Below are 27,628 nucleotides of genomic sequence, written 5' to 3' on the forward strand. Positions count from 1 at the left end.
GATGAAGTTTTGTCAAGTATGTTCGTGTTTTCAATCAAGTATTGAGCTAATGAAGTTGGATTCTCGTTTAACGACTAGTTAAAGATTCAGCCTTATTAGTTGTTGTTAAGAGTAGAGAAGATTGGTTTCTTGTTCTCTCTTCCAAGATGGTTGCTAGTCGGTTCTCGAAATAATGTGGTGCTTCTAAATAAGGGGAAGATCAGAGACGAAAGCTATCGAGAATTCAGTGGATTCGTGAAAATAGGAGATTGATTCATGAAGATTCATGACGAGATGAGATCCTACATGAAGGGTTGCAGATATTGATAAACATGATGGATGTACTTTTACAAAGTTTAGTTTGTTATTAACTTATCGAACTAAACTTCATGTCTTTGTAAAGTTTGAAGTATTCAAGGTTGGGGATTGGAATTCCAATGTTTCTTTCTACTGCTGGTTATGTTTGAAGATTAAGGTTTCGAGCAATATTCTTACATTTAGTTGTAGGTTGGTTCGCGTTAACTTAATTCGGGAGCAGTTTGAGTGGGAGAATCTATAGTGTTTGATGTTGAATTCTTCGGGTGTCATAAAGCGGCCATTTAAGTGATCTTCAGCAAGTCTTTAATTAGAAGGGTTGAAGATCGTTGTGCGCTGCCGGAAAGATCAAGCCTCAACCAAAGTAGAAAGCAAGCATAACATCATCAGTCAAGGGAGAGTCTGTAAGCGTAGTATCCGGTGACTGAAGATTATCGATTCCAGACAGAACTGATAGCAACAGTTAAGGGGGAGTCTGTAAGTGAAGCTCTTGTCAGATAACTGTGCTTATCTGGTCAAAGTCTAAAGCCAAGAGAAGTCAAGCCAAGATAGTATTACGTGTTATGTTGTCCGAATTTGTGGATATGCATGGTCAGGACTTAGGGTTTGCCCCAGCCTATATATATGGGTGTATAGGTTAGAATTGGGCATCCATCACATTCATTCATCTCTGTGGTGATCTGCTGTGTAAAACCTCTCACAAACCCTAAGGAATTCCTCAATAGTGTGTGCACATTTCTAGAGAGCGAGAGAGTGACTATGTGTTAGTGAGAGAAAGCTGGGTTTAGATCTTTATGGTCTAAACCAGCTTGTAGATGATGTATACTCATTCGGTTTGTAATCTGTGATGACTGGTTCATTAATAAAGGGTTTCATCTTCTACATCTTTCTATCTTGTTTGTTTTTGATATCTTCTATGTCTTGAATCAAGTTCAATGTTGATGTTCGTCATCGATCCGATGCTTTCACAATAAAATCAACAGTACGTTCATGAAACAAGACCTGGGCAACACCTAAAACTCAACCAATTAGACTTTTTTCGAACATTCTATAATGCAACAATATAATGACTTCAAGATAACAGTTATGTTAGTACATATGTCTATAGCTTCCGTCTTCATCGAGTCTTATTTTGTGTTGTGTATGTAATTTTGTATATGTATGTACTTATATGTATGTTTGTGTAAAGACAACTCAGGGAACGGTGCGTAATTGTAAAAGTGAAATCCAACGAACGACGAATGTCATCCAATCGGATGGCCATCCGATCAGATGACCATCCGATCGGGTGACACTTAAAGCCTCCCTGGTTGCCTATAAATAGCTAGCTAGTGTTAGACATTTAAGGACTTTTCTGAACTTGTACAAAGCTCTGCCAGTCTGACCTTCTACCGGAACCTTTGTACTTTCACTATCTTGAATAGAATTCAGACGGATTAAACGTTGAACTTGTCATTGTTGATTTTGTGACATTATCAAGGGATTCCACACCTTGATTCTGATCAATCCAACCACGTTCTACTTGAACAGATCCTGAGATAAACGACCTAACAAGTGGTATCAGAGCCACAGGAGGTTGAATCGGAGACGAAAACTGCAAATTCACCGGATTTTCAGCGATTTTTTGCCGATTTCTGTCAAATTTCCTCGGAAATTTTGACAAATTTCTCATCTTCTACCTCATTTCTTGTTGTTCTTACATTTTTACATCTTAAAACAGAGAAAACTCAAAATTAAACAAGAATTCATAGACAAAATTGAGTAAAAATCATATCATTAGAATCGGAATTAAACAAAGATCCTTCAAATTTTCATTGAAAAATTAGAACTAAAACTGAATCAAATCAAGAAAAAACCATGTTGAGTTCTTCGTTGTTGCTGACGTCATCCACCCGATCGGATAGCTATCCAATCAGATTGGCATAGACTGTGTTCTTCATTTACTAGCTGACGTCATCATCCCACCCGATCGGATCACCATCCGATCGGATTGGCATATATTGTGTCATTTTCACTTGTTGACGTCATCATCTCACTCGATCGGATGACCATCCGATCGGTGAAGTGTTGAAAGTTAAAGTTTTCAAAGTTCTTGTGTCACTTGATCGAACGACCACTCGATCGGATCACCATCCGATCAAGTCGCAATTCGACACCTGCTTATCCGACACTTGCTAATCCGATGATTGTTACTTGGTGTGTCATCCGATCGGATCACCACTCGATCGGATCACCATCCAACCCAAGTGCATCAGTTTGAAATTTTTGAAAATTGTGAAAATTTTTCTAAGTATTTGAAATTTTTCAGGTGCTTATCAAGATGGGAGATGAATTCATGAATCCGTTCAGTGATTTCTCGGCATACAACACCGGAGATGCATCGAGAAATACAACGACCAACACAAATCCAAATCCGAAGAAGGTAATTGCTAATTCTCTCAGTATCGACAACGCCTATGGTACGTATAACAAGCCGCCAATGCTTATGGCGATTGAAGACTACAACCGATGGGCAAGCAGATTTGAGGATTGGTTGAAATCGTTTGCTTACAAGAGCTAGAAGTGTATGAGAAACAGTTTTGATATTGGAAGAAAAGATTATGAAAACTTGAACGAAACTGAACAAGAAGCATTTGTTGCTGAACAAAAATGTATAGCCCTGTTACATTAGTCTGTTAGAGATGATGTTATTTCTTTGATTAGTTACGAAAATGCAAAAGATTTATGGGCTAAGTTAGAGAAGAAGTGTATTGGAGGGGCAGAGATAGTGAAAAACAAGAAACGTCTACTAAAGAAGGAGTTTGATTTGTTTGCGTGTATGAGGAATGAGATTGTGTTAAAGATGATTGAGCGTTTCTGTCATCTGAAGATAGAGCTTATCATACACGGGATAACGATCACCGAAGAAGAGATGGTTGAGAAGTTATTGGAATCTTTGCCAGATGAAAAGGATTGGTAATATTATGGGTTGGTTCTGAAAAATACCATGAAAGTGTCAGACATGACTGTTGACTGGTTGATAGAAAGTTTGAAAGTCATGAGTTAGAGATCAAGAAGATGAATAAAGTTAACAACACCCTGTACCAACAAAATTTCGATCTCTACCACAGGGGTAGTATGATTCCTAAAACCACTTTACCAAAAACTGCATTCTCTGCTGAAAGTTCAACCACAATGAACCAAGAAAAGCAAAGTAGCAGTTCTGTACCCAGCAGTGGTTATCATGGAGGTTCTTCTTCATCAGCTTCAGGGAATCAGCAATAGCAGAATGCTCCCAAAAACGTCTTTCATTGCAATATAGCCGTGAACCTGAACAATGCTCAAAACTTTAATGAAGAAACAACTAAATAACAAATGGTGCTTCTTGGCTCAATTCTGGAATCATATGAAAGCTTGGTCACTGGGAAAATCGGGAATACTAACCTGACGAAAGAAGATTATGATCAAATTGATCCCGAAGAGATGGAGTTAAACGACATAGGCTGGTGCATGGCTAGCGTAATCAGGAGAGCGCAAAGATTTATGGAGATAACGGGAAGAAATTCCATCGGTGGGCCTTCGACATAGTTGGGCTTCGATAAGCAAAAGGTGACCTGCTTTAAGTGCAAACAGAAGGGGCACTTCAAGAGGGAATGCAGAAACTCCGCTGCGGATGAAACAACTAATCCATTCCATGAAGACTACTACAAAAAGGTTGTATATCATCGAAATCGCGAAGAGCCACCCCGAATGAAGCAAATCGAAGAGACTCCGAAGGAGAAGTCGAGAGCCTTAGCTGTGATTCAAGTGACGAAGGCTTCGACTGGAGTGAGTTTTTACCAGAAGATGATGTTGTAGGTTTTGCTTTCATGGAACATGTTGAACCGTACAAAGTTACACGAACTGAAGAGCAGAAATACAATTATTGGAAGTTGATAGCCAAACTATGAAGGATAGAAACTATCAAGCCTGGAAAGAAGCTAAAAAGGCAAACAAATGGGATCCTGATCGTGAGTGCTTTTTGGACCCAAAAGGCAACATAATTGCTGAACCATCAAAACTCATAGTTGAAACTCTCATTGAATCCTTAAAGCAAGAAGATGAAAAGAGAGAGAGATGCGGCAAAGAAAGCTGAAGAGGAAGAGCTAAAGTCAAGGAAAGTCGACGATGGGATAACCGACACAACAAAAGAAATGACCGCAGAGAACCTGACAAAGATGGCAGACAAAGTGCTTATGGCAAAGGAACTAGAGGTAGATTCCAAAACTGCGTCTGAGTCAACAAGAAAGGTCAGTAAAAGTGGTTCAAACAATGAATCAGGTAAGACTGATAAATCTAAAACTGAGAGTGATTGAAAAAATTGCATGAAAGATTGCAAAGTTTGCAGCACAAATGCTATCTCATGGTCAAAAAGACTGAAGAACTGGTTGGAAAAGTCAGAATGGTTGAAGAACAATCCTTAAGTCAAGATAAACTGATGAGAATTTCAAATTAGAGAATAAAAGAATTAACAGAAAGAGTTGAAAAAGGTAAAACTGATGTAGAACGATTTAAGAAAGAAAATGAGAAGTTAATTCATGAAAACCGACAACTTTCTAAAAATCATGAGAAGCTGAAAAGAACAATAAAAGATTCTGATGAGCGAAACGGTAAAACATTTAAAGAAAATCTTCAATTGTCTGGAGTTCTTCAGACAAAAGAAAGACAAATCAACCAGCAGTTAGATGAGATTGCAAATCTTAAGCTTCAGTTTCAAGAAGTTAAGATTGAGAATGAAAGAATCAATCTGAAACTGAAACTGAACAGTTACAGCTCCACAAGCTTTGTTCTTCAACACATAGTTCCCAAACCCATTGGGAAGAACAAAGTTGGTGAAGATGTATACTCAGATGGAACAGGGGTGGGTTATCATCAAGTTCCACAGCCCGTGTTAAACAATTTTTCAAAGAAAAAGTCTGGGTTGGATATTGAAGATGAAACAAGTGAGAAATCAAATGATGTAAAACTTCCAGAAACAATCGATGTCACATTCACTTCATCTTCTGATGAAGACAGTGTTCAATCTGAAGTCCTAAAAAATGTGGTTGAAAACGTTTTAAAATCTGACAGTGATTCGACTGAAGATGAAGAGTGTTTTCTGAATAACTACATTCCGAAATCAACATCCCAAAACAATTTAAATGACGGACCTACTCTTGTGATGTACATGATGTCTGGTTCTGATAAGTTGTATTCGGATATTGAATTTCCACTTGAGAATGTGAATGTTGACAAGTTGAAGAAAGTGTTCAAATTGGTTGAAATTGATGTTTCTGAAATTGAAGGTTTGAAAGTTCCAAAAGGCAATTGAACTTTGAAAAAGATAAATCTTACTATAAAAAACCTGTTGTACCGTCATGTTTTAACAATAACAACCAAAACAGATAGTCGGGTGGTTATCAAGGTGGTAAGAACAATCGAAAGAGGAACTTTCAAAACAAAAGGTTTGACAAAAAGAAGGTGTTTGTGAAAAGCTCAAGTTCACTTTCCGAACAAGAATCGGAAATCTTTTCGAAATCAAATGAAGAATTTTTTGAGAAAAAGGCCTCACAGCCTCAGACCGAAGGCAAAAGTCAGGAAGTTGATACCTGAACATGCTTCAAATGCGATGAGTTTGGACACATTGCACGAAAGTGCACCAACTCGAAGACTAAATCTGTGGTTGTCCAGAATTAAAGAAGAAAAACGCTGTCAAAGGCAAAGCGTCGATGTTTGTTGAGAAGAAAATTTTGGAAAATGAAAACATCAAAGTTAAAATTGAACTCGTAAAACAGCCGGTAACTAAAACTGATAAATTTTACAAACGGGTCGCTTCGTCTCAACAAACATGGAAGCCAAAATCTGAGGCTACGACATCAAGTACTTCAAAACCAAAGGTTTCTGATTCTGCAAAACAATCATCTTTAACTAAGAAGATGAATGTACCTTTGGACTTTTATGAGAAACTTGAGAAACAAACTTCGACCACACCAAGGAAGAAGTATGTTCCAAAGAAAGACCAATCATCTGGTCAACCTCCGAAAAGTGAGTTCTTTTTGTATAAAGAGGTTGAGATTGTGTCAGAAGAAAGTCTTAAGATGAATGATAAGAATTTCCCACCATTGTACCCCAAGACAACACGCCTTAACATCAAGCTACCCGAGTCGAAAGAGGCTTGGGTTGCTTCAAAATCTAACTGAATGTTTTGAAATGTCTAGGAGCTCCCGAGATCTATCTTACCTTGGATTATGGATAGTGGAGCATCCAGACACATGACAGGGAGAAAAGCCCTGCTTTACGATGTTAGAGGGTTTAATGGTGGATACGTCGGTTTTGCTGGTAATCAAGGAGGACGTATCATTGGTGAAGGAACGTTATCAAATGGTGTTATCACGTTTGAAAGAGTAAACTACATTGTCGAGCTAGAAAACAATCTTCTTAGCATTTCTCAAATTTGTGACCGAATGTATTCGACACATTTCACTGATAAAGAATGTCTGATCTAGAAGCCGGGGTTTGTTATCCCCGAGGAGTGAATCATCATGAGAGCACCACGAGCTAATGATCTGTACGTGTTGGATATGAGCGTCGCTACGAATACCACGGGTCAAACTCATTGCTTCATGTCAAGAGCCACTGAAAAGGAGTCGCAATTGTGGTATCGGAGGATAGGCCACATTCACCTACGCAAGATGAACTACCTGGTGCATAATGATTTGGTCAAAGGTGTTCACTTGAAGAGTTTTCATCTTGAGGGGGAGTGTATCAGTTGTATAAAGGGAAAGCAATGGAAGAAATCCCATCCTGGCAAAAAGATGAACTCTGTCTCGAAGCGGCTGGAAAGACTTCACATGGATCTCTTTGGTCATGTGAATGTCAAGAGCATAACGGGTGATCTCTACTGCTTAGTAGTCACTGATGACTATTCGAGATTCTCGTGGGTGTCGTTCTTGAAGACAAAAGACGAAACATTTGAGAGTTTGCTGAGACTATTCAGGAAGATTGAGAATTTGTACCGAAACCGCATTAGAAGATTAAGAAGTGACAACGGTACGAAATTCAAAAATAACAAAATGGAGGAATTTTGTGATCAGAGAGGTATACTGCAAGAGTTCAGCGCGCCTTACACTCCTCAATAGAATGGAGTCGCAGAAAGAAAGAATAGAACGCTGATCGAAACGGCTAGGACGATGCTTGATGATTCCAAGTTACTTGTTAATTTCTGGGCAGAAGCAGTATCAGCCGCTTGCTATACTCTCAACAGGGTACTTATTGTGAAGAAACACAACAAAACATGTTTCGAGTTGATCAACAATCGCAAGCCTAATCTCGAGTATTTGGAACCGTTCGGATCTCCCTGTACAGTTCTAGATCCGGATGGCAAATTTGGTTCAAAGAGCATTGAAGGTATCTTTGTAGGGTATGCTAGTCCACTCAGAAGAGTCTTTGTTCCAAGTCTGAAGCGGATCATCGAAGCACAACATGTTGAATGTCAAGGCTATACTATGCCTCCACAGAAACCCGCACACTCATGGCGATTCAACTACGATACCTTATGGGATTCATTCGAGTTAGAAGAAGAGCCAGAGTTCTTTGATGATTTGGATATTTTAAGAGAATATGAAGCATCTTAGGGAAGATTTCCAGAAAGGTCTTCTAGACGTCAACGACAAACTTCCAATGATGTTGAAGTTGGTCCAAGTCACACTGGAGAGAATGATAAAGTTCAGCAAACTCCGGCTACTTCGGAACGCGAACCTGCTCCTGAAAATCAGACGGCGGTCAATGATAATTCAGAATCTGATGATATACCTACTTTTGATCATGGTGATTCAGAGTCTGAGGGGGAGCAAATCCAATCTTCAGATCAGACAATTCTTGACAATGAACAAGTTGCGGATCAGAATGTTACTAATTTGGAAGGCGAGGTGGATGTTCCTGGCGAAGTTATGCCGATGACTCTTTCATACCATCCAGAAGAGTTGATAATAGGAGAGCTGCAGTTAGGCGTTCGCACCAGAAGCCAGATTGACCATGGCCTTACTTGCTTTTATACTAAAGTTGCTCCTTTACAAACAGAATTTTCACTCAGTTGTTTCATTTCGTAGATTGAGCCGCGAACTTACAAGGAAGCACTGACTGAAGATTCATGGGTCATCGCAATGCAGGAGGAGTTGAGTCAGTTTGAAAAGCTTGGTGTATGGAAGCTGGTGGACCTGCCTGATGGTCATAGGAAAATAAACACGAAATGGGTGTTTAAGTGTAAAAGAGACGACCGAGGGGTTATTGTTCGAAACAAAGCTCGACTCGTGGTCCAGGGTTTCAGTCAACAAGAGGGGATAGACTTCATAGAGGTTTACGCTCCTGTTGCTCTCTTGAAGCTAGCAGAATTTTCCTAGCGTTTGCTTCATGGAAAGGATTCAAAGTATATCAACTAGATGTTAAGTCGGCATTTCTCTATGGCAAGGTGAAAGAGGAGGTTTACGTTGGTCAGCCACCGGGGTTCACCGACCCAATTCATAAAGATAAAGTTTACCTATTGGACAAAGCGTTATACGGCTTGCATCAGGCCCCGAGAGCCTGGTACGAGACGCTCTCTAAACATTTGCTTGCCAACAGCTTTATCCGAGGTAAGGTGGAAGCCACTCTTTTCACAAAGGAAGTCGATGGTCATCTTCTGATAGTACAAATTTACATTGATGACATTATTTTCGGGTCGACAAATGAAGAACTCTGCAAAGATTTTGAGAAAGTAATGAAGCAGAAGTTTGATATATCTTCAATGGGTGAGATGAAGTTTTTCTTAGGGCTGCAGGTCGATTAAGTGCCTGAGGGAACCTTCATACATCAGACGAAGTATGTTCACGATGTTCTGGAGAAATTCGGGATGTCAAGGATTGCTCCAATGTCCACCCCGTTAGCAACGAATCATGGTATCAACCCTGATCTCACTGGAGAGAAGGTCGATGAAACGTTATATTGCTCCATGATCATCTCGCTAATGTATTTGACACATCAAGGCCTGATATAATGTACCCAACCTGCCTCGCGACCCGATATCAATCAAGTCCCAAAGCTTCACATATGTTAATCGTCAAGAGGATATTACGCTACCTGAAAGGAACTCGAAGCTTGGGGTTGTGGTATCCAAAAGACGGTGACTTCACGCTTGAAGGGTACTTTGATTCAGATTTCGGTTGCTGCAAAGTCAATGCTAAATGAACAACTACAGGATGCCAATTTTTCGGACCCCAACTGGTCATATGGCAATGTAAGAAGCAAACCTCTGTTGCTTTATCAACATGTGAAGCAGAGTATGTATCTTCCAGCAGCTGCTGCTCTCAGATCCTGTGGATTCAGCAACAGATGCGCGACTACGGTTTGCAATTTCTTACTTCACCTAGTTTTGTTGATAATGAGGCTGCAATCAACATAGCAAAAAATCCAGAACATCACGCTAAAACCAAACATATTGAAATTCGTCATCACTTCATCCGAGATTGCTTCGAGAAGAAGTTGATACCAATTGACAAAATCTACACCGACGAACAAAAAGCAGACTTACATACTAAAGCATTTGATAGATCATGTTTTCAATATCTTTTAAAACTGAATGGTATGAAGCTGTTGTCGGATGCGGAGGGGATACTTGGCGTTGATGAGAATACCACTGCAGATGATGTTGAGAAGCAGACTGCACTGGTTTGTCATACTTTTAGTTGTTTCGGTATTTAGGGGGAGATAGATAATATTTTCAGAAAATACAAAAACAATAAAAAATGCAAAAATCCAAAAACATGAGATATTTTCAAAATCCAAAAACAATAGAAAATCCAAAAACAATAGAAAACCCAAAAAGAGTTTGTGTAAAAAGGAGAAATGATAGTACATCAGCTAAACAGTTACAGTATGCTAAAGATTTGTAATGATTAAAAGGAGTTAAACAGTCTCGCTGATGATATGCCGGTAGGTTTTTCTACATTTAGTAGATTTGTTTGGGATATTAACCTAGAGTCATTTCTTGCTTATTATGCGGGGAACATCTCTCGGATATATAGGTAACCCCTGAAATATTGTTTGAAAGATTTTCTATTTCTGACATACTAGGTCAATGTGCGTAATGATATCTGGGTTATTATACCAGCACTTCTGATTTTGCGGAAGCAATAGCCTAGTCCTCGTATAATACTCTGCACTACTTTAATCATAAAGCCTACCCTCAGCATAAAAATGATGAAACATTGCAAAATGCTAATCATGTGCTGTTGAAGAAAAGATCCCCAAACGGGACACACCGAAGGTCGAGCCATCATCTCTCTATCTGAACGGAAGTTCTAACCTGAGCTCTCATGGCCTCGCATTACCCGTTACAGATATCATTATTGTACGTTCACATGTAAGACCAAATATAGAAAGTCTGGATACGAGAGTATATTCTGAGGTGGGACACGTGTATAAGTTAAGCTACTAAAACACTAATTCGTATCCTGAATAGATTGAAATTTGTGTGAAAACTTAAAAAGGATTAGTATATCGGCAATCTAAGTGAATTGTTTAATACTTAGTGTGTAATCAAGCTCAACGGTACTTGTAGCATGTCGGTAGCTGATATGATCCCCTAACACGCTCACCAAAAATATGTTTGTAAATTGTTTACTTTTATTTCATTTCATTTCTGTTTAGCATCTAAACCCAAAAAGATTTCATAGTTTTCTAATTTAAACTTTCTTAAAATCCCAAAAGGATTTTACATTTTTGCTTTAGTTTCTCGACAAACCAAGGTAGAAAGCTGATCTTCAGACACACAGTCATGTAGCAGAGCAGGAAGTTTCTGAACTAGACAATAGGGTTGGGAGCTAATCTTGAAAAACTTGGTAAAAATCAAAGTCAATGTAAGTTCATTAAGTTGACACTTGTAAATATTCATCAAAAAGTGTTTAAAAATTTGAACAAAATGTCAGTTTGTTTCGTTTCTGGTCATCCAAGGTCATTAACTTGGACTTGGTAGGCAAATTAAGTGCCTAGGGTCACTAACTTGGACCTAGATATTTAAGTGGATTTCTAAAACTGACCAAATATGATAAAACGGCAAAAAGTCAAAAGTTCAAAACACTTGAAAGTCAAAGAGAGGTGTTTGGATAGGATGACAATCTGATCGGATGGTAATCCGATCGGATGGCCATCCGACACTTGGACACCCCTATAAATAGAAGTCAATTTTGTTCATTCAAACCTTTACTCGATCGGGTGACCATCCGACACTCTCTCAAACACTCTCACTTTCTTGATCTGATTTTCACTTTCTTGCCTTTCACACTTCATTGGATTGTTGGCACACTCAACCTTCACAATGGGAAAGGTAAGATTTCTGATCCTTAACTGCTAATTTGATGAATTTGATGAGATTATTTAATGTCGGCGACTATTCGGTCTATAAACCTTAGATCTAGGCAATTTTAATGATGTTTGATAGATTTTGAACATAGGGTTTTGTTCACGAGCCTTAGATCTATAGGTTTACCATCTCAATTTGTCCAAAAACATGTTAGATCTAGAGATTTGATGTTTAGAGGTGTTCGGCTTTCAGACTTTATTTTGTTAAATTATACCCTAACCAAGCCGAATTAGAAAAAGATGAACATAGGGTTTTGATCGCCAGAGAAATCTGTACAATGATCTGTGTTCAATTTTTGAAAAATCTTAGAAAAATTTTGATGTTCATAATTTGTTCAAACTGTTCTTCATTGTTCAAGGATCGAGTGGCAACTCGATCGGATGGCCATCCGATCCGATGCATGATTAATGTGTTTAAAAATTTTCTAAGTGTTGCCTTGAAATTTGTGCATTATCTGTTAAAGGTGTTGATTGGATAGTATGGCATCTTGATCGGATGGCCATCCGATCCAAAACACTTCATGTTTAAAATATTTTCTAAGTGTTGCATTGAAAACTGTGCCCTAACTATTTACAAGTTGATTAGGATAGAATGGCATCTCGATCGGTTGGCAAACTGATTGGATGGCCATCCGATCCAAATCACACTTTGAATGTCTGAGATATCATGTCATAGATCGAGTGGCAATCCGATCGGATGACCATCCGATCCTCATCACAGAATGACAAAAAAAATTTCATCAACTGTTTCAAGCTTGTCAAGGATCGACTGACAATCCGATCGGATGACAATCCGATTGGGTGGTCATCCGATCCATGGCATTCACTCTCAAAGGTTGATTGGTCAAAGAGCTTATCTGTTTGTCACATGCATCGAGTGACAATCCGATTGGATAGTAATCCGATCGGATGGTCATCCGATCCATATGCACTTGACTTGGTTAAATCTTGATCTTTAAAAGATGCTTCATCAGATCGGATGGCAATCCGATCGGATGACCGTCCGATCCTCAGCACTATATAGAGTGTGAGCTCCAAAGTTAGAAAAATTTCTTGAGATTTCAAAATTTTTGTAACATCTTACTTCTTGTCTTGAACTTTGTGCAAATGCTAACATTGTATATTTGTGCAAGGAAGAGCATCAGATTGGGATAAATCTCACAATATTTACTATCTGTTGGATGCACATTATACAGACAATACTCCGTTTAAAGTCATAGCAAAATTTTTAAGGGAAAGTAAGATTAATAAGGCCTTAACCTATAAAACAATAGTATATGAATCACATGGCAGAAGGTTTTGGAGTTCGGTGAGGTATGTTGAGAATGAGAAGATGATCTATTCAGCTGTTAGAAAGAAGGATGAGAATGGCCAAGATATAGATGTTAAAATCAAGTTTAATGTTGGAGACATAAGACGAGTTTTAGAATTAGGAGATTCTGATAATGATCCTATCATTATTCCTGAATGATTGTGCAAGGGTTTGTGGTGCAGAATGGGTTTTACAGGACATTTGAACGGAAAATATCTTAAGACTATGTTTAGTCCACCTTATAAGTTCCTAATTCACTACGTAGTGCATGCGTTGTCACATCGGAAGGGAGCTTATGATGAAACATCTGATTATATCATGAATGTCATTACATGCTTGGTGCTGAACAGGCCATATAATGTATCACAAGTGATATTTGACCATATGGTAGAGAATGTAGGAGGTGGAAGTGGAAAGTACATTATGTATCCTAGGTTTATCCAGATGTTGATAGATGATAAAGTTAAAGACCTTACAAAGGATTCTTCTGATATATATTAGGTCTACAAAACATGACAGCTGATACTTTGAGCAGATTATCTAAAGGTTCTTAACAAAGGGCAAGGAGAATGATTTGCAAGATTGATAATCCCGCATATGTTGCTCCTGAAAACGATGCATGGAGACATGAAAATAGCAATTCAGAGAATGAAGATGATAAGATAAGGGAGATGCAAGAGAAAAAGATCAGATATTGGTTTGTGAAAGATGGAAAAAGAAAGAGAACTCTAAAAACATCCCCAGTTGTACCTGTTCCTAAAGTGTTCCTCCAAAGATTGTTGTTAAGGGTATAGTTGAAAGGGGGAGTCATAAGAGAAATTAGATCTTTAAATGTTATGTTATACTTATGAACGTTTAATACTTATCTTGCAGGGCCTTCAAAGCAATCACCTCCAAGATTGGTAGATGAACCAGTGGTTAACCCAGCTGATATATATCTCAAGAAGGTATTGTTTTGACGAAGGTGACGTTTGAGCAATACATAAAGCACACTGACGCTACAATTGCAAAAGATCAAAGTGCCAGTGTTCAAGTGTTCAAGCTGAAGGTGTTAAAGAAAAAGAGCGTGAAGGTGTTGTTCATGATGATTCAAGTGATGCTGATGATGAATGAACCGAGACAGAGCCAGATATTGATATGTCACAGGTTGTCGTGGAAAGGTTCAGTTGAAAAAGAAGCCTCAGAAGAAAAGAAAAGATTCTGATGAAGAGGATTCTACATATACGCCAACAGGAGAAGAGAAAAAGAAGTTAAAACGAAAAGCTGTTCAAACAGGCGTCATTCCAAGAAACATCAGGGCAAGGAAAGGAGGTGCATCTATGCCAGAAAGTCAAAGTGGAAAGAGTGAGAAGCATGTTGCAACTTCTAAGGGTCCTGAAGCTGAAAAAGTTCAAAGTGTTGAAGTTCCTAAGGCACTAGAAGTACAAATGTTGAAAAGCCTGAGGTTCAAAAGAAAGCAGGAGCAGGTGATGATGAAGTTGAAATTGACGAAGTAAGGGTTTCCTCACCACCACCACCACCACCAGAAAGTAAACCCATTCCACAGGAAGCTGAAAGTTCAAAGCCAAAGAAAACAGTTCTTCCTGATCTATTTGAGGGTTTTCCCAACATTCACGGTGAATACAAAGATGATATTCTTTCTAGAGAAGAGTTTGATATGTTTCATGATGCATTTGTTAAAGCTCTGGAGAAGAAAGTTAGTATTCTTGAGAAAGAAAAAGCCAAAGCTGAGGCTGATCGTGATGAATTGAAGAAGCAACTTGAAGAGTTGACGAAAGAAAATGAAGAGATAAGGCCTGTCATGATCAAACAAGCGAAGAAGTTAAAGAAAATGGAAGGTGATGTTGATGATAATGCAAATCTGTTTGAGCTTCTAACAACAGAAATTTCTGATCTGCATGTGAAGAATGTGAAGTTAAAAGATATAAATAAGACGCTGAATCAACTGATAAGTGAACTTCATGAAGCGTCGGCAAATGAATTCAAAGCAATGAAGCTAGAAATGGAAGCTCTGAGGGCTGATACAGTTGTGAAGGATGAACAGCTCAACATGTTGTACACTGTTATGGAACATTATCTGGGAATCGACGTTCAATCCATCTACAACAATATAAAGATCAAAAGAGTTGCGGAACGAAGGATTGAGAGAGAAAAGAGGTTGGCCGAGGAAGCTACTCAAAGAAAGAAAGATGTTATCATTGAGACTCAAGAAGCTGGTGGATCTTCGAGTCAAGCTGACGTTGAGACGATTGATGTTGAAGCTGATCAAGCTCAAGGATTCGTACTTGTTGGTGAAGCTACTTCTCTTTCTTACAGTTATGATGACATTATACGTCTTGTACAAGTTGAACAAAGAAGATGAAAGGAAAAAGAACTTGAAATGTTATTATTATGATGGAAAGAAGAATAGAAAGTAGAAAAGGAAGAAGAGAAAGAAGATGAAGATTTGGACAATGTCCTTGATGCCGTTGATAACTATGATCGTTCATGGGATGATTTGATAGACAAAGATGATGATGAAGATCAAGGCTCGACGGGATTATTGATTGTGAACCCCTCTGTTCAACAGAAGATTGATGACTTTATGAATGATGAAATCAACGAAAAAGATGATGATTAACAACAAGTGTCTTCTTCATTAGGAAAGAAACATACTGACCAGGTATTCCTCACAAAACCTACTGTTATATACTTACATGCTCGAGTTGAGGGGGAGATAGAGGTTCCTAGGTCAAGGGCTGAAATGTTGGAAGAATTGGGCTTAGACTACGGGAAGTTCAAGTTTGATATAGAAGATGGGATACCTTCGTCGCCTGAGAAGGAATATGAATTCAAATATGCTCAAGAGGCTGATAAGTACAATGATGTTTTAGTTGAAGAAGGATCTGATTCGTCTGATGAAGAGACAGTATTTCATTATGCTGGTGTTGATGAAACATTTCCGTCTCTTGCTGAAATGTTTAAAGAACAAAATGAAGACGAAGTCAGAAGGAAAATTGTGGAGAAGATAACTACTGAAGGTTTCCAAGAACCATTCCACGAGAAAATCTAGTTGAAGAGAGAAAGAAGTGGTTCAAGGTGATGCCGAAAGAAAGAAAGTTCATAAGGCCTCTACAATACTTCACGCATGATGCTGATATTTCTTGGAGAGAGATTTTGTCTTGGGGCTATCTGGAAGATCTCCAAGTGTATGCTATTAGACGGGAACAAGGGGTTTAGTACTTCGAATTCTTGTCAGACATTAAAACCCTCCCGTGGTGGGATGTTGAAGAATTGGTACAAACAAAGAATATCAAACAATTCTACTATGGATTGGATGTGAAACAGCATGATCAACACTTGTGGGATTACATAAAGCAACAAGCAAAAGCAAGATTTCCAGATTGGAAGGCTTAGTATCCAAAACAGATTGTTACAATCTTCGAGTCTGGAGAGAAAGATATCACGTTGGATATCAAGACGCCGAGATGTTTGAAGAATATGTCGCTACGTGCAATGGAACAAGACTTTCATGAAGACTTTCATGGTTGGTTGTATAATCAAAGCACAGCGGAAGTGGTGATCTCTCTGTATGACAAGTCTACTGGAATATCAAGAATGATCAGCGTGTTGGATCCTATGTGGCTTGTAAACTGTTTGAAGAAGGATATAGACTGCTTGTTCTACAACAAGATTGTGTACGAGAAGCCAGATAAAGCTCAAGCTATGCAGTACCAGAAAATAGTGGATGTGTGTTTTGCAAAAGACCTCAACTCTGGGAGATATTGGAAATCAAAGTGGAAAGATTTGGAAATTGATGAATTCTTGAAGAAGTACAATCACAGTCAGAAATTTAAAGAGATTGCTGAGAAAGCTGCGAGACTTGGAAGGTACATGCTAATGAGACCTCCACCAACGGACCAGACACCTATTGAGAAAGTGGAAAACAAGATCCCACGTTGGGATAGGAAGCGAGATGGAGATCCTGAATACAAAAAATACTGGAATGAAGTTGGTAAGCCTCTCAGACGAAAGATGCTTAAAGAGAAAGCAGAATAGAGAAGGCAGAGAGCTAAGGAAAGAAGACGCAGCAGGAAGGATTGAACACTATGCAGGAAGGAACTACAGCTACATCCAAGGGGGAGTCTATTAGTACATATGTCTGTAGCTTCCTTCTGCATCGAGTCTTATTTTGTGCTGTGTATGTAATTTTGTATATGTACGTACTTATATGTATGTTTGTGAAAAGACAACTCAGGGAACGGTGTGTAATTGTAAAAGTTAAATCCGACGGACGACGAATGTCATCCGATCAGATCACCATCTGATCAGCTGACACTTAAAGCCTCCCTGGTTGATTATAAATAGCTAGCTAGTGTTGGACATTTAAGAACTTTTGTTGAACTTGTAGCAAAGCTCTGCCAGTCTGAACTTCTACCGGAACCTTTGTACTTTCACTATCTTGAATAGAATTTAGACGGATTAAACGTTGAACTTATCGTTGTTGATTCTGTGACATTATCAAGGGATTCCGCACCTTGATTCTTATCGATCGAGCCACGTTCTACTCGAACCTGAGATAAACGGCCTAACAAGTTAGGCTTACTTACAAACTAAACTCGCATGAAAAATCCTATTAGCCAAATTGAAAGTCGTGCACCAAAATGATGTTGCCTACGCTCTTGATCACTGATGAAATCGTTGGGGATGCGTAACCTGTGAATAAACGGGAAGTCGAGAGAAAGCTTCTCCTTGTTATTCTTGTTTTCCTCGATTGTACTTTTCACGTAATGGAGGTCGGCCAAAGACGATGATAGGGTTTTGAAGGAGATGATTAGTCCTCAATTTACACTAAGGTCCTTCCATTTATTTTTTTATCTAAAAAACAAAATGGTCTCGCCGTTTATTTTATGACAATATACATAACGTTTGTACATTTTTTTTACAGGAAGCTCTTAAATCCCAAAGTTGTCTCTACACCACAATTCCTCATATTTAATGGATATACAGTTGATACAATTTGAAAATGGGATTTTCGGGACGTTACAGCAACCGCAGACGTAGGTTAGTTTAGACCCAACCATGTAAAATCACATATCACTTCTATGAAAAACACATTTATTAGAGTGGTGAAAACTTTTCATCTTATATTTTAGTTCATCTTTTACAACCCATTATTTTGTTTTAATAGATTAAAACAACGGTTCTAATTAAATCATATATTTTAATCTATTTTTTAAAACTCTTTGGAAAATACGGTTCTAAAAACCTAAAAATTTACATCGGTGGAAACTCAACGGATTATATTACACACTTAGTTTTTTTTTTAATTTTAATGTGCTACTTTTAAAAAAATCAATTTAACGAAAATGTGCTTTATTTTATCTGACTTTCATATTTTATTTTATTGTTACATATAAAAACAATTATATTTTCTTAAAGATTTTTTTTTTCTAAAAACAAAGGTTGCAGATAAAAAAATTACGTAGTGAAATAATAGTTAATTTTCAATATTATTTTAATAAACAATTTATAATTTAATTACCCAAGTTTTTATCAGAAATCATTATTTTAATAAAATTTTATGAAACAATATTTTAATAATTATTAAGTTATAATATTACTTCTTCAAATAATGTTAACTATTGTCTTGAAATTCAAAATTCTAATAATAATAATAATAATAATAATAATAATAATAATAATAATAATAATAATAATGGTAATAATAATAATAATAATCTATTTTAATATAGTATGATATAATATATTAGTAATAATTATAATAATATATAATGTAACTGGATATGTTATGATATGATGTCGTTTTTTCTATCATGTATATTATACTTCATGAGTGTTCATACATGTCCCTCAAAAACATTGGTTCTTTATACATAGCTTTTTATTCAACACGTGAATGAGTCGCAAGTTGCAGCCTTAAACATAGGTCACACATTAAACTGAACCACGTAAAATCACTAGATGTGCTACTTAAGTTATATATTATAATACATCTTTTAAAACCCTTGGGAAAAGACCGTTATATAAAACCTAACAATTTGCATAGGTGGAAACCCACCGGTTTATTATATTAAATCTTTTACATCCCATTGTTTTATTTTAATAGATTAAAACAACGGTGATGATTAAATTATATATTTTAATACTCTTTGCAAATACGTTATTAAAACCTAACAATTTACACCGGTGCGAACCCACCCGTTTATATTACAATTTGTTAATCTTTGTTAAAAAAAATTAATACACTTCTTTTAATATATCAATTTAATGAAAATACATTCTTACATTATCTGACCTTCATATTTAATTTTCTTGTTACAAATTAAAAAGACAATTTTTTTTAAATGGTGTTGCTGACAAAAATAAAAATTTTGCGGTGAAATAATAATTAATTTTCACTATTGCCTCAATAATACAAATTGATTACACAAATTTATCGTAAAAATCATTTCTTTGAATAAAATATTATGATACAAAATTTAATAATGTATAAGTTTAAATATTATCCATTTAATGGAATGTTAGTGTCTTGCAATTCAGATTTCTAATAATAATAACAACAATAAAAATAATAAAAACCTAATAAATTATAATATAATATGATACAATATGATATAACCTAATGTAATAATTAAAATAATAATAGTAATAGTAATAATAATATTCTAATGTAATATAAAACGATATCATACTATATGATCCAATATAATGCAACGTGATATCTTATCATGTGATATTATATCATACTTGATACTTCATGAGTGATATACATATTCATAAAAAAATGGCTTCTCTGTACATAGCTTTTAAACAACCTGGGTATGAGTCGCTAAGTGCAACTACAAACATAGGTCAGTTTAGACCAAAGGAAGTAAAATCACATGCTATTTTTAAGTAAAGCAGTTTAGACCAAAAACATATATGTGAGCGGTGAAAACTTTTAAGTAAAGCAGTTCCAGACGAAAACAGTTAAACACCGCTATACATTTTTTTTCTTCTAAATGCTAAACTTGCACACCATATGGATTGAATCCATGATCTCCTAGTACCCTAACCTTTATCTAATTCACCAACACCACCGGCTAATCTGAAGTTAATTTAATTGATTAATGCAACCACACTAGTTAAATTATATATTTTAATACATCTTTTAAAAAACCTGTTGGAAAACACAATTATATATAATCTAACAATTTACATGGGTGGAAACGTACTGGATTTTTATATTACATCTTTTACGACCCTTTATTTTATTTTAATAGATTAAAACAATGGTGCTAATTAAATCATATATTGTAATACATCTTCTAAATCCCTTTGGAAAATACGGTAAGAAAAAACCTAACAATTTACACTGTTGCAAACCCGCTGATTTATATTACAATTTGTTAATCTTAGTTTTTTTTTTTTAATTTAAGGTGCTTCATTTAATTTATCAATCTAATGAATATACATTTTTACTTTGTCAGACTTTCATATTTAATTTTGTTGTTACAAATTAAAAAGACAAGAAAAACTATGTAGTGAAATAATTATTAATTTTCACTATTATTTCAATAAATAATTTACAACTTGATTACACAAATTTGAGTAAAAATCATTTTTAAATAAAAATTTTGTGACAAACTTTTTAATAATAATTAAGTTTAATATTACTACATTAAATGGAATGTTATTGTCTTGAAATTCAAAGTTATAATAATAATAATAATAATAATAATAATAATAATAATAATCTAATGTAATATAGTACGATGTGATACTATACAACGTAAACGAATGTAACGTGATATATCCTTAAAAGACTAGCTTCTCTGATATATCCTTAAAAGACTAGCTCATCTATACGTTGCTTTTAAAGCCTGTGAATGAGTCGCTAATTGCAACCGCAGATGTAGGTCAGTTTAGAACCAACCATGTAAAATCACATGTCACTAATATGAAATTTATATATTAGAGCGGTGAAAACTTTTAATCTTATATTTGAGTAAACTGCCATTTTGGTCCCTGTGGTTTGGCCAGTTTTGCCACTTTAGTCCAAATCTCAAACTTATTACATCCAGGGCCCTGTGGTTTGCATTTTGTTGCCATTTTAGTCCAAAATCCAAAAACCCTATTTTTTTGACTGTTGCAACCTCCTATTTTGTCCTGTAGTGCAGGGGCATTTTGGTCCATGTTAATTTATTATAACATTTCAGTAATTAATAACATCTATCTTCAAGAACATCATCAAACTTCATCATCAAAACCCAGAAAATCAAGAACATGGTCAAACTTCATCATCAAAACCCAGAAAATCAAGAACATCATCTTGAAGAAAATCAAGAACCCAGAACAAAACCAGAAACCATCACAAAAACAAAACCGATTTGTAAAAAGAAACGAGGCTCAGATCTGTATCTTCAAGAACATCATCAAACATCATCATCAAAACCCAGAAAATCCAGAAAATCAAGAACATCATCTTTAAGAAAATCAAAAACCGATTTGTAAAAAGAAACGAGGCTCCAACAACAAATCAAAACCGCCATGGCTGCAAACAGAGGTTGCAAGCGCATTTGCCCTCCTCCGATTCTGCCACGCCAAGCTGCGGAAAATTCAAATGTTGACCCAATTTTGACTCGGATTAGGTGAAATCATCACAGCCTCGCAGTTTACTCAAAAAAAAAAAATAAATCCACTGAATCACATAAAAGTAATCCAAATCAGCAATTGAAACAACAAAATTCTACCAAAACCACAGGGACAACCACATCCGATGAACCTGCAACTCCCTGCAACCACCCACTCGCACCCCCCGCAACCACATCCGATGAACCTGCAACTCCCTGCAACCACCCTCTCGCACCCCCTGCAACCACCACCCCTCTATCTCAATCCGGTGAGCACCTCCACCCAAAAACTGACTACGCAAACACTATAGGGTTAGGGTTTACCATGTGTTCTTGAGGCGGAGATCTTGAGGCGGAGATCTGTGTGTTCTTAAGGTTAGGGTTTTCGAGCGTTTGAGCTTCGATTTGAGCACCAGCAGCGTTTGAGCTTCGATTTCGAGTATTTGAGCTTCGATTTACCATGTGTTTTCGAGCGTTGCGGTATTTTAGAGAGAGAGCAAGTCATTTTAGAGAGAGAGAGAGAGCAGAGTTGGCGGCGGTGGGATGGTGGTGGGGATAATGCGATGGTGGGGGTGGTGGTGGTGGTGTGGTGGTGGTATTTTAGAGAGAGAGCAGATTTTATGTTGAGAGAGAGAGAGAGAGAGAGATGTCTGAGATGAGGTTGAAGATGATGATCTAAGGGTTTTATTATAAATGAGTTATTATAAAGAGATAATAAATCTAAAATGACCAAAATGCCCCTGAGGGTAAAGACAAAATAGCAGGTCATTAATGGGAAATCTGGTCAAATTTGAAATTTGGACCAAAATGGCAACAAAAACCAAACCACAGGGCCTTGAATGTAATAAGTTTGAGATTTGGACTAAAGTGGCAAAACTGGCCAAACCATAGGGACCAAAATGGCAGTTTACTCCTTATATTTTAATACATCTTTTCGAACCCGCTATTTTAATTTAATAGACTAGAACAACGACTCTGACTAAATATATATTTTAATATATTTTTTAAAAACCCTTTGGATAATACTATTTTAAAAAACATAACAATTTACATCAAGGGAAACTCAACAGTTTGTATTACAATTTGTTCCTCTTAGCTTTTTTAACTTTAATGTAATTTTTAAAAGAAAAAATCAATTTAACAAAATTGTGCATTATTTTATCTGACTTTCATATTTAATTTTATTGTTACATAGGAAAAAACAAAATTTTTTCTTAAAAGATATTATTAAAACTATGTTGCCGACAAAACAAAATGTGTGGTGAAATAATAATTAATTTTTAATGTTGTTTGAATAAACAATTTACAATTTAATTACACAAGTTTATCATACAAAATTTTAAGCATAATTAAGTTTTAATATTAATTGATCAAATAATGTTAACTATTGTTTTCAAATTCAAATTCTAATAATAATAATAATAATAATAATAATAATAATAATAATAATAATAATAATAATAATAATAATAATAATAATAATAATAATAACGTAATGTAATGTAATACGATACGTTTTTTGATACTATAAGATCTAATCTAATATAACTGGATATGTTATGATACAATGTTGTAACCTATCATGTAACACCACAATCGACGAAGACCGAAATGTCAGAAGAGACAAAGACAATAATAATAAACTAATGTAACATAATATGACATGATATAATATAGTGTAATGTGATAATATAATAATAATAATAATATAATATAATATGATACGGTACTATATGATGTAATCTAATGTAATATGATATTTATTGAGTGATTATACATATCTTTAAAAAACATAGTATCTCTGTAGATAGCTTTTTAAAAATTCAACGATTGAGTCGCTAGTTACAGTCGTGGACGTCTGTCAGTTTAGGCCAGACCGAACAAACTAAAATTACACGTCATTAGTAAAAAAACATTTATTAGAGTGGTGAAAATATTTAACTAAAGCGATTCGGTACATAAGGAGAACTAAAAACACTTAAACACCGCTATAGATAATACTTGACTCGAAATTTGGTATGAACCATTTATATTTAATAGATCGAAAAACCGAGCCAATTAAATAATTTAACACATCTTTTAAAACCCTTTGAAAAAACCTTTACATAAATCCTAACAAGTTACACCAGTGTCCGGCACCGGTTTATTATATTACATCTTTTACAAAGAGTTCTCTTTATTGTAGTTACCTTTTTATACAAATGTGATTTTTTATTATATACAAATTTTTACACCGCTTTGTTAACAAATATTATTTTAAAATCCTACTTCAACTTTTCATTCTTTTCTTTTTTTTTCTATTTCTTATGTCCCGCTTAACAATCACTAACATATGTAGAGGATGCTGAACAAGGTTGTGTTGTAGTTCAAGAACTCTCCTTTATTATTTTAATGATTTTTTGCAGAGGAGATTATAATAATTATCAATGCTTATAAAACTTTAATTGGACATTGATGTAGTGCGTGGTATGATAAATGAAGATCAAACACGTTGATTCTACGAATACCCGTGTAGTTCTTCCCCAACCCCAAAATTCAACCCAAAGGGCACGAAATTTGAAGTCAAAAATCAGTTTTCTCAAAATTCAAGTCTGAACTTTTCATTGTAATTAGCAACATATAAATAGAGACTGAAATTCGAAAATGGGCCTAAAACACACTTGGGCCAAAAACTAGAACAAAACAAAAGTCCAAAAAACCCACTAAAAAACATAAAACATAAAATAACTCATGGAAATAAGTGTTTTTTGGCCCGGACAATGACCCAAACCGCTGTAGGCGTTTGCAGCAAGATGGAGCTCGTTCTCACGGTCGTTTCGCCTGGTCGCACGCCCAAAACGGACCCTTGTAGCCCAAGTTAGAGCCATTTTAGTGAGGCCCCTTTTGTTACACGATCTTGGGCCTCCAAATATAAGATGGCCCGTTCCTCTACACTTGGGCCCGCATCAGACATATAAGAAAACAAATTTTAATTTGACATATAAGAAAACACTTCATCAGCGTCACTACAACATAAATAATTTTATTGACAATTTAAAAAAAAAAATTATGGACAGAAAGTCAAAGCTTTAACTAAAGACTGAAAATGGTCATGCACACAAGAAAATCAAGCAGCATCCGTGTCCTCCTCCCTTGGGGCGATTTGTTAAGATCAGGGAGCTTAACTGGTTTAGATGATTCCGGCTTTCGCACATCCGCATCCTGAATGACAATGCTAGCAGAAGCAACAGCCTTGGCATTTCCAATGCCTGCTGCTTCACGTTCCTCCTTTGTGTGCCACCTTATGTGGCCGTTAAGTGCCTTTTCATGGCACAGGTCTCTTTTGCACACTCGGCATATCGCGGATTTTGATTTGTTCTTCGAGGGTGATGACATTGGACGTGGTGTGGTGGAGGATGATGTATCCTGCGATTAATAGATAAAACGAATTTTGAAATAAAAATGATCAGAAGGGTTCAAAACACAAAATCCTCAAAGCACAAATCAAACACATCGATACCAAAAAAAGAGATTAATTTTGATGAACATCAAAATAAAATTTATACATAGAAGACAATTGTATATTACACGATATTATCACATTACATCTAATGTTTGAGCAATAAAATAATACTCTCAAAATCATTAAGCGGGTAATTTTATACATAGATGTACATTGAATTACTATTTGTTTTTTTTAAATCTGAAAAATGCACAGATTAGGGACTTTAGTAAACAATGCGCTATTTTCAAACACGTATAAAAAACCTTGTTGGAAATTTACTGAATACGCAGCACTAAATTTCAGGTAATGGCAGTTGAATCTATTTCTCCATGTGGTTAGGCATCTTATATATAGCTGGAATGTGGAGTTAAACCCAACTTTTGAATTTGCATTATACTCCCTGAAATTTAACTTTCTTTTCAGATAGAAGACAACTGTATATTACACGATATAATCACATACCAAGACCATTGCAACGTTTTGTTGAAACATCACAACTCTTCATGAAAGGGTATGTCAGTTTGCGGTTATAACCATTGGTAGTTATTGAGATACATCACATTAACTCTTTGGAAATACCATCAACATTAACTCAGTAATGCCTAAGTTGGTACTATCACAAACTTTTATTTAATAGCAGTCGCCGCTCTGATTTGCTAATGCTCATACTTGCTACTTTCATCCTAAATGAATCCAACTAACCAAAATGGGTTAACGATACTGAATTCCATGGGTCATTGTATCAAACAACTATTAGTATTAAAAGAAGATTATGTTATAATGAGATAATAAAAAAACATATATTATCAAACCAATAAAAAACAGTATCTAAATAATACAATTGCGAGAAGCTCCAACGAATGGATATGTAAATAAATAAGAATGAGATTTTACCATATATGCACAATCTTATTTCCGAGATCACCAATTCCAACGATGGATTCTTTTCACCATCACAATCTGAGTAAAGAAGATCCATGGACAATTATTAAAGAACACAAAAATAAAACACAACAATCAAGTCCCAAGACCCAAGCTACAATAGTCGCAACCGCAATATCTAGTCGTAACCCACAGTTATCCGGTTCCTAATTAAAATATTTTAGTCCTACTACAATAATAACATAAATCCCACAAATATCCAAACCACAATAATCAAAGGATTTGTAACAGTTTGTTTAAATCTATTTATTTAATTTCATTACATAAAACCTAATGTTACTTTATGTAATTTAAGTAATATAAACACAAAGAACACAAAAAATAGTACCCGTAAGAATAACAAAACACAAAAAAATAACCAATATTATGTTGGTAGAAAATACAATATTCTATTTTTAAATTTATTACTATGATCCAAAAAATAAATTCCAATGCAAAAATAAATAAATAAATAAATAAATAAATAAATAAAAACTAGTCTCTTAAGTCATTTAAATAAATACCAAAACGGACATGTTTTTACATAAATGCCTACATTTTATTTCCGCAAATAAAGTTTAATTTATTCACATTTTTACATGTATGTCTACATATATAGGGTAAAGTTCATGCAAGAACCACATTTATTGCTAGAAGAACCATGAGAAACAAATATGAACACAACAAAATAATCTCACCCCACTACCATCAAAAAACCTAAACACCCACCCCCACTCCACCATGACCCAAAGACCTAAACACCCCCCCCCCCCCCCCCCACAAAAACAAAAAACAAAACAAAAACTATACCTCCCCAAAAAACCCCTCAAAAAACCCCCAAAAACCTAACCCCCTCCCTAAAAAAAATTAAAAATAAAACCTAAACCACCCACCACCAAAAAACTAACCCCCCACCCCTCCCCCCCAAAAAAAACTAAAGCTCCCACCTACCCTACCCTACCCAAGCTAAATGCTAAAAACTAAACCCTAAAGCAAAACCCGACAACTTAAGGAAAAATAAAAAAAAGTTTTTTTTTGTGTTTTTTAAGTAGTTTTGGTTGTGTTCACATTGTTTTTCTGGTGGTTCTCGCAATAGAGGGTGGTTCCTAACGAATTCTTGCTATATATATATATATATATATATGGGGATGTTTCAAATGAAAACCACTTTTATTGTGAAAACTCGAAAACTAACTAAAAAAAGCCTAAAGAAACACACCAATTTTTTTTTTCAATTTTTTTTTATAAAAATCACAGGTTTTTTTATATAAACTTTTTTTTTTCAAAAAAAAAAATTTGTAGTACACATATAGTACAAATTTTTTTTTTTTGAAATTTTTTTTATATAGAAAAAATGGCTAAAATTGTTATGCAAAAAAAAAAAAAAAATTTGGTATGTTTTTTTCGATTTTTTAATTAGTTGTCGAGTTTTCACAATAACTAGTGGTTTTCATTTGAACCTTCTCCTATATATATGTGTGTGTGTGTGTGTGTGTGTGTGTGTAAATGACCATTAATTATTTATGAACTGAGTAAACAAATCATGGCCATTAATTTACATCATCAAATCGCAAAATACACTTGTGTATTGGTAATCAAGGGTTAGTATTA

At 35.6% G+C, this 27,628-nt stretch overlaps 1 protein-coding gene across 1 annotated transcript; it reads left to right on the top strand.

Annotated features, from left to right (window-relative positions):
- The first annotated feature begins 13,566 nt into the window (after positions 1–13,566).
- On the top strand, positions 13,567–15,617 carry LOC110888260 (glutamic acid-rich protein-like). The gene is made up of 5 exons (XM_022135792.1): positions 13,567–13,775; positions 13,871–13,899; positions 14,144–14,385; positions 14,436–15,335; positions 15,408–15,617. The coding sequence occupies exons 1-5, from the start codon at positions 13,567–13,569 to the stop codon at positions 15,615–15,617; spliced, it is 1,590 nt and encodes a 529-aa protein (XP_021991484.1).
- The last annotated feature ends 12,011 nt before the right edge of the window (positions 15,618–27,628 follow it).

The sequence above is a fragment of the Helianthus annuus genome, chromosome 11, assembly GCF_002127325.2.
Source record: "Helianthus annuus cultivar XRQ/B chromosome 11, HanXRQr2.0-SUNRISE, whole genome shotgun sequence".
NCBI lineage: Eukaryota > Viridiplantae > Streptophyta > Magnoliopsida > Asterales > Asteraceae > Helianthus > Helianthus annuus.

Bases quoted from the DNA above. Each gene is read 5' to 3' on its own strand.
- LOC110888260 (XM_022135792.1), top strand. From the start codon at position 13,567: ATGATTTGCAAGATTGATAATCCCGCATATGTTGCTCCTGAAAACGAT. The intron at 13,900-14,143 runs GTAGATGAACCA...GATATGTCACAG, and splicing joins AGCAATCACCTCCAAGATTG to GTTGTCGTGGAAAGGTTCAG. The intron at 14,386-14,435 runs GTTCAAAGTGTT...AATGTTGAAAAG, and splicing joins AGGGTCCTGAAGCTGAAAAA to CCTGAGGTTCAAAAGAAAGC.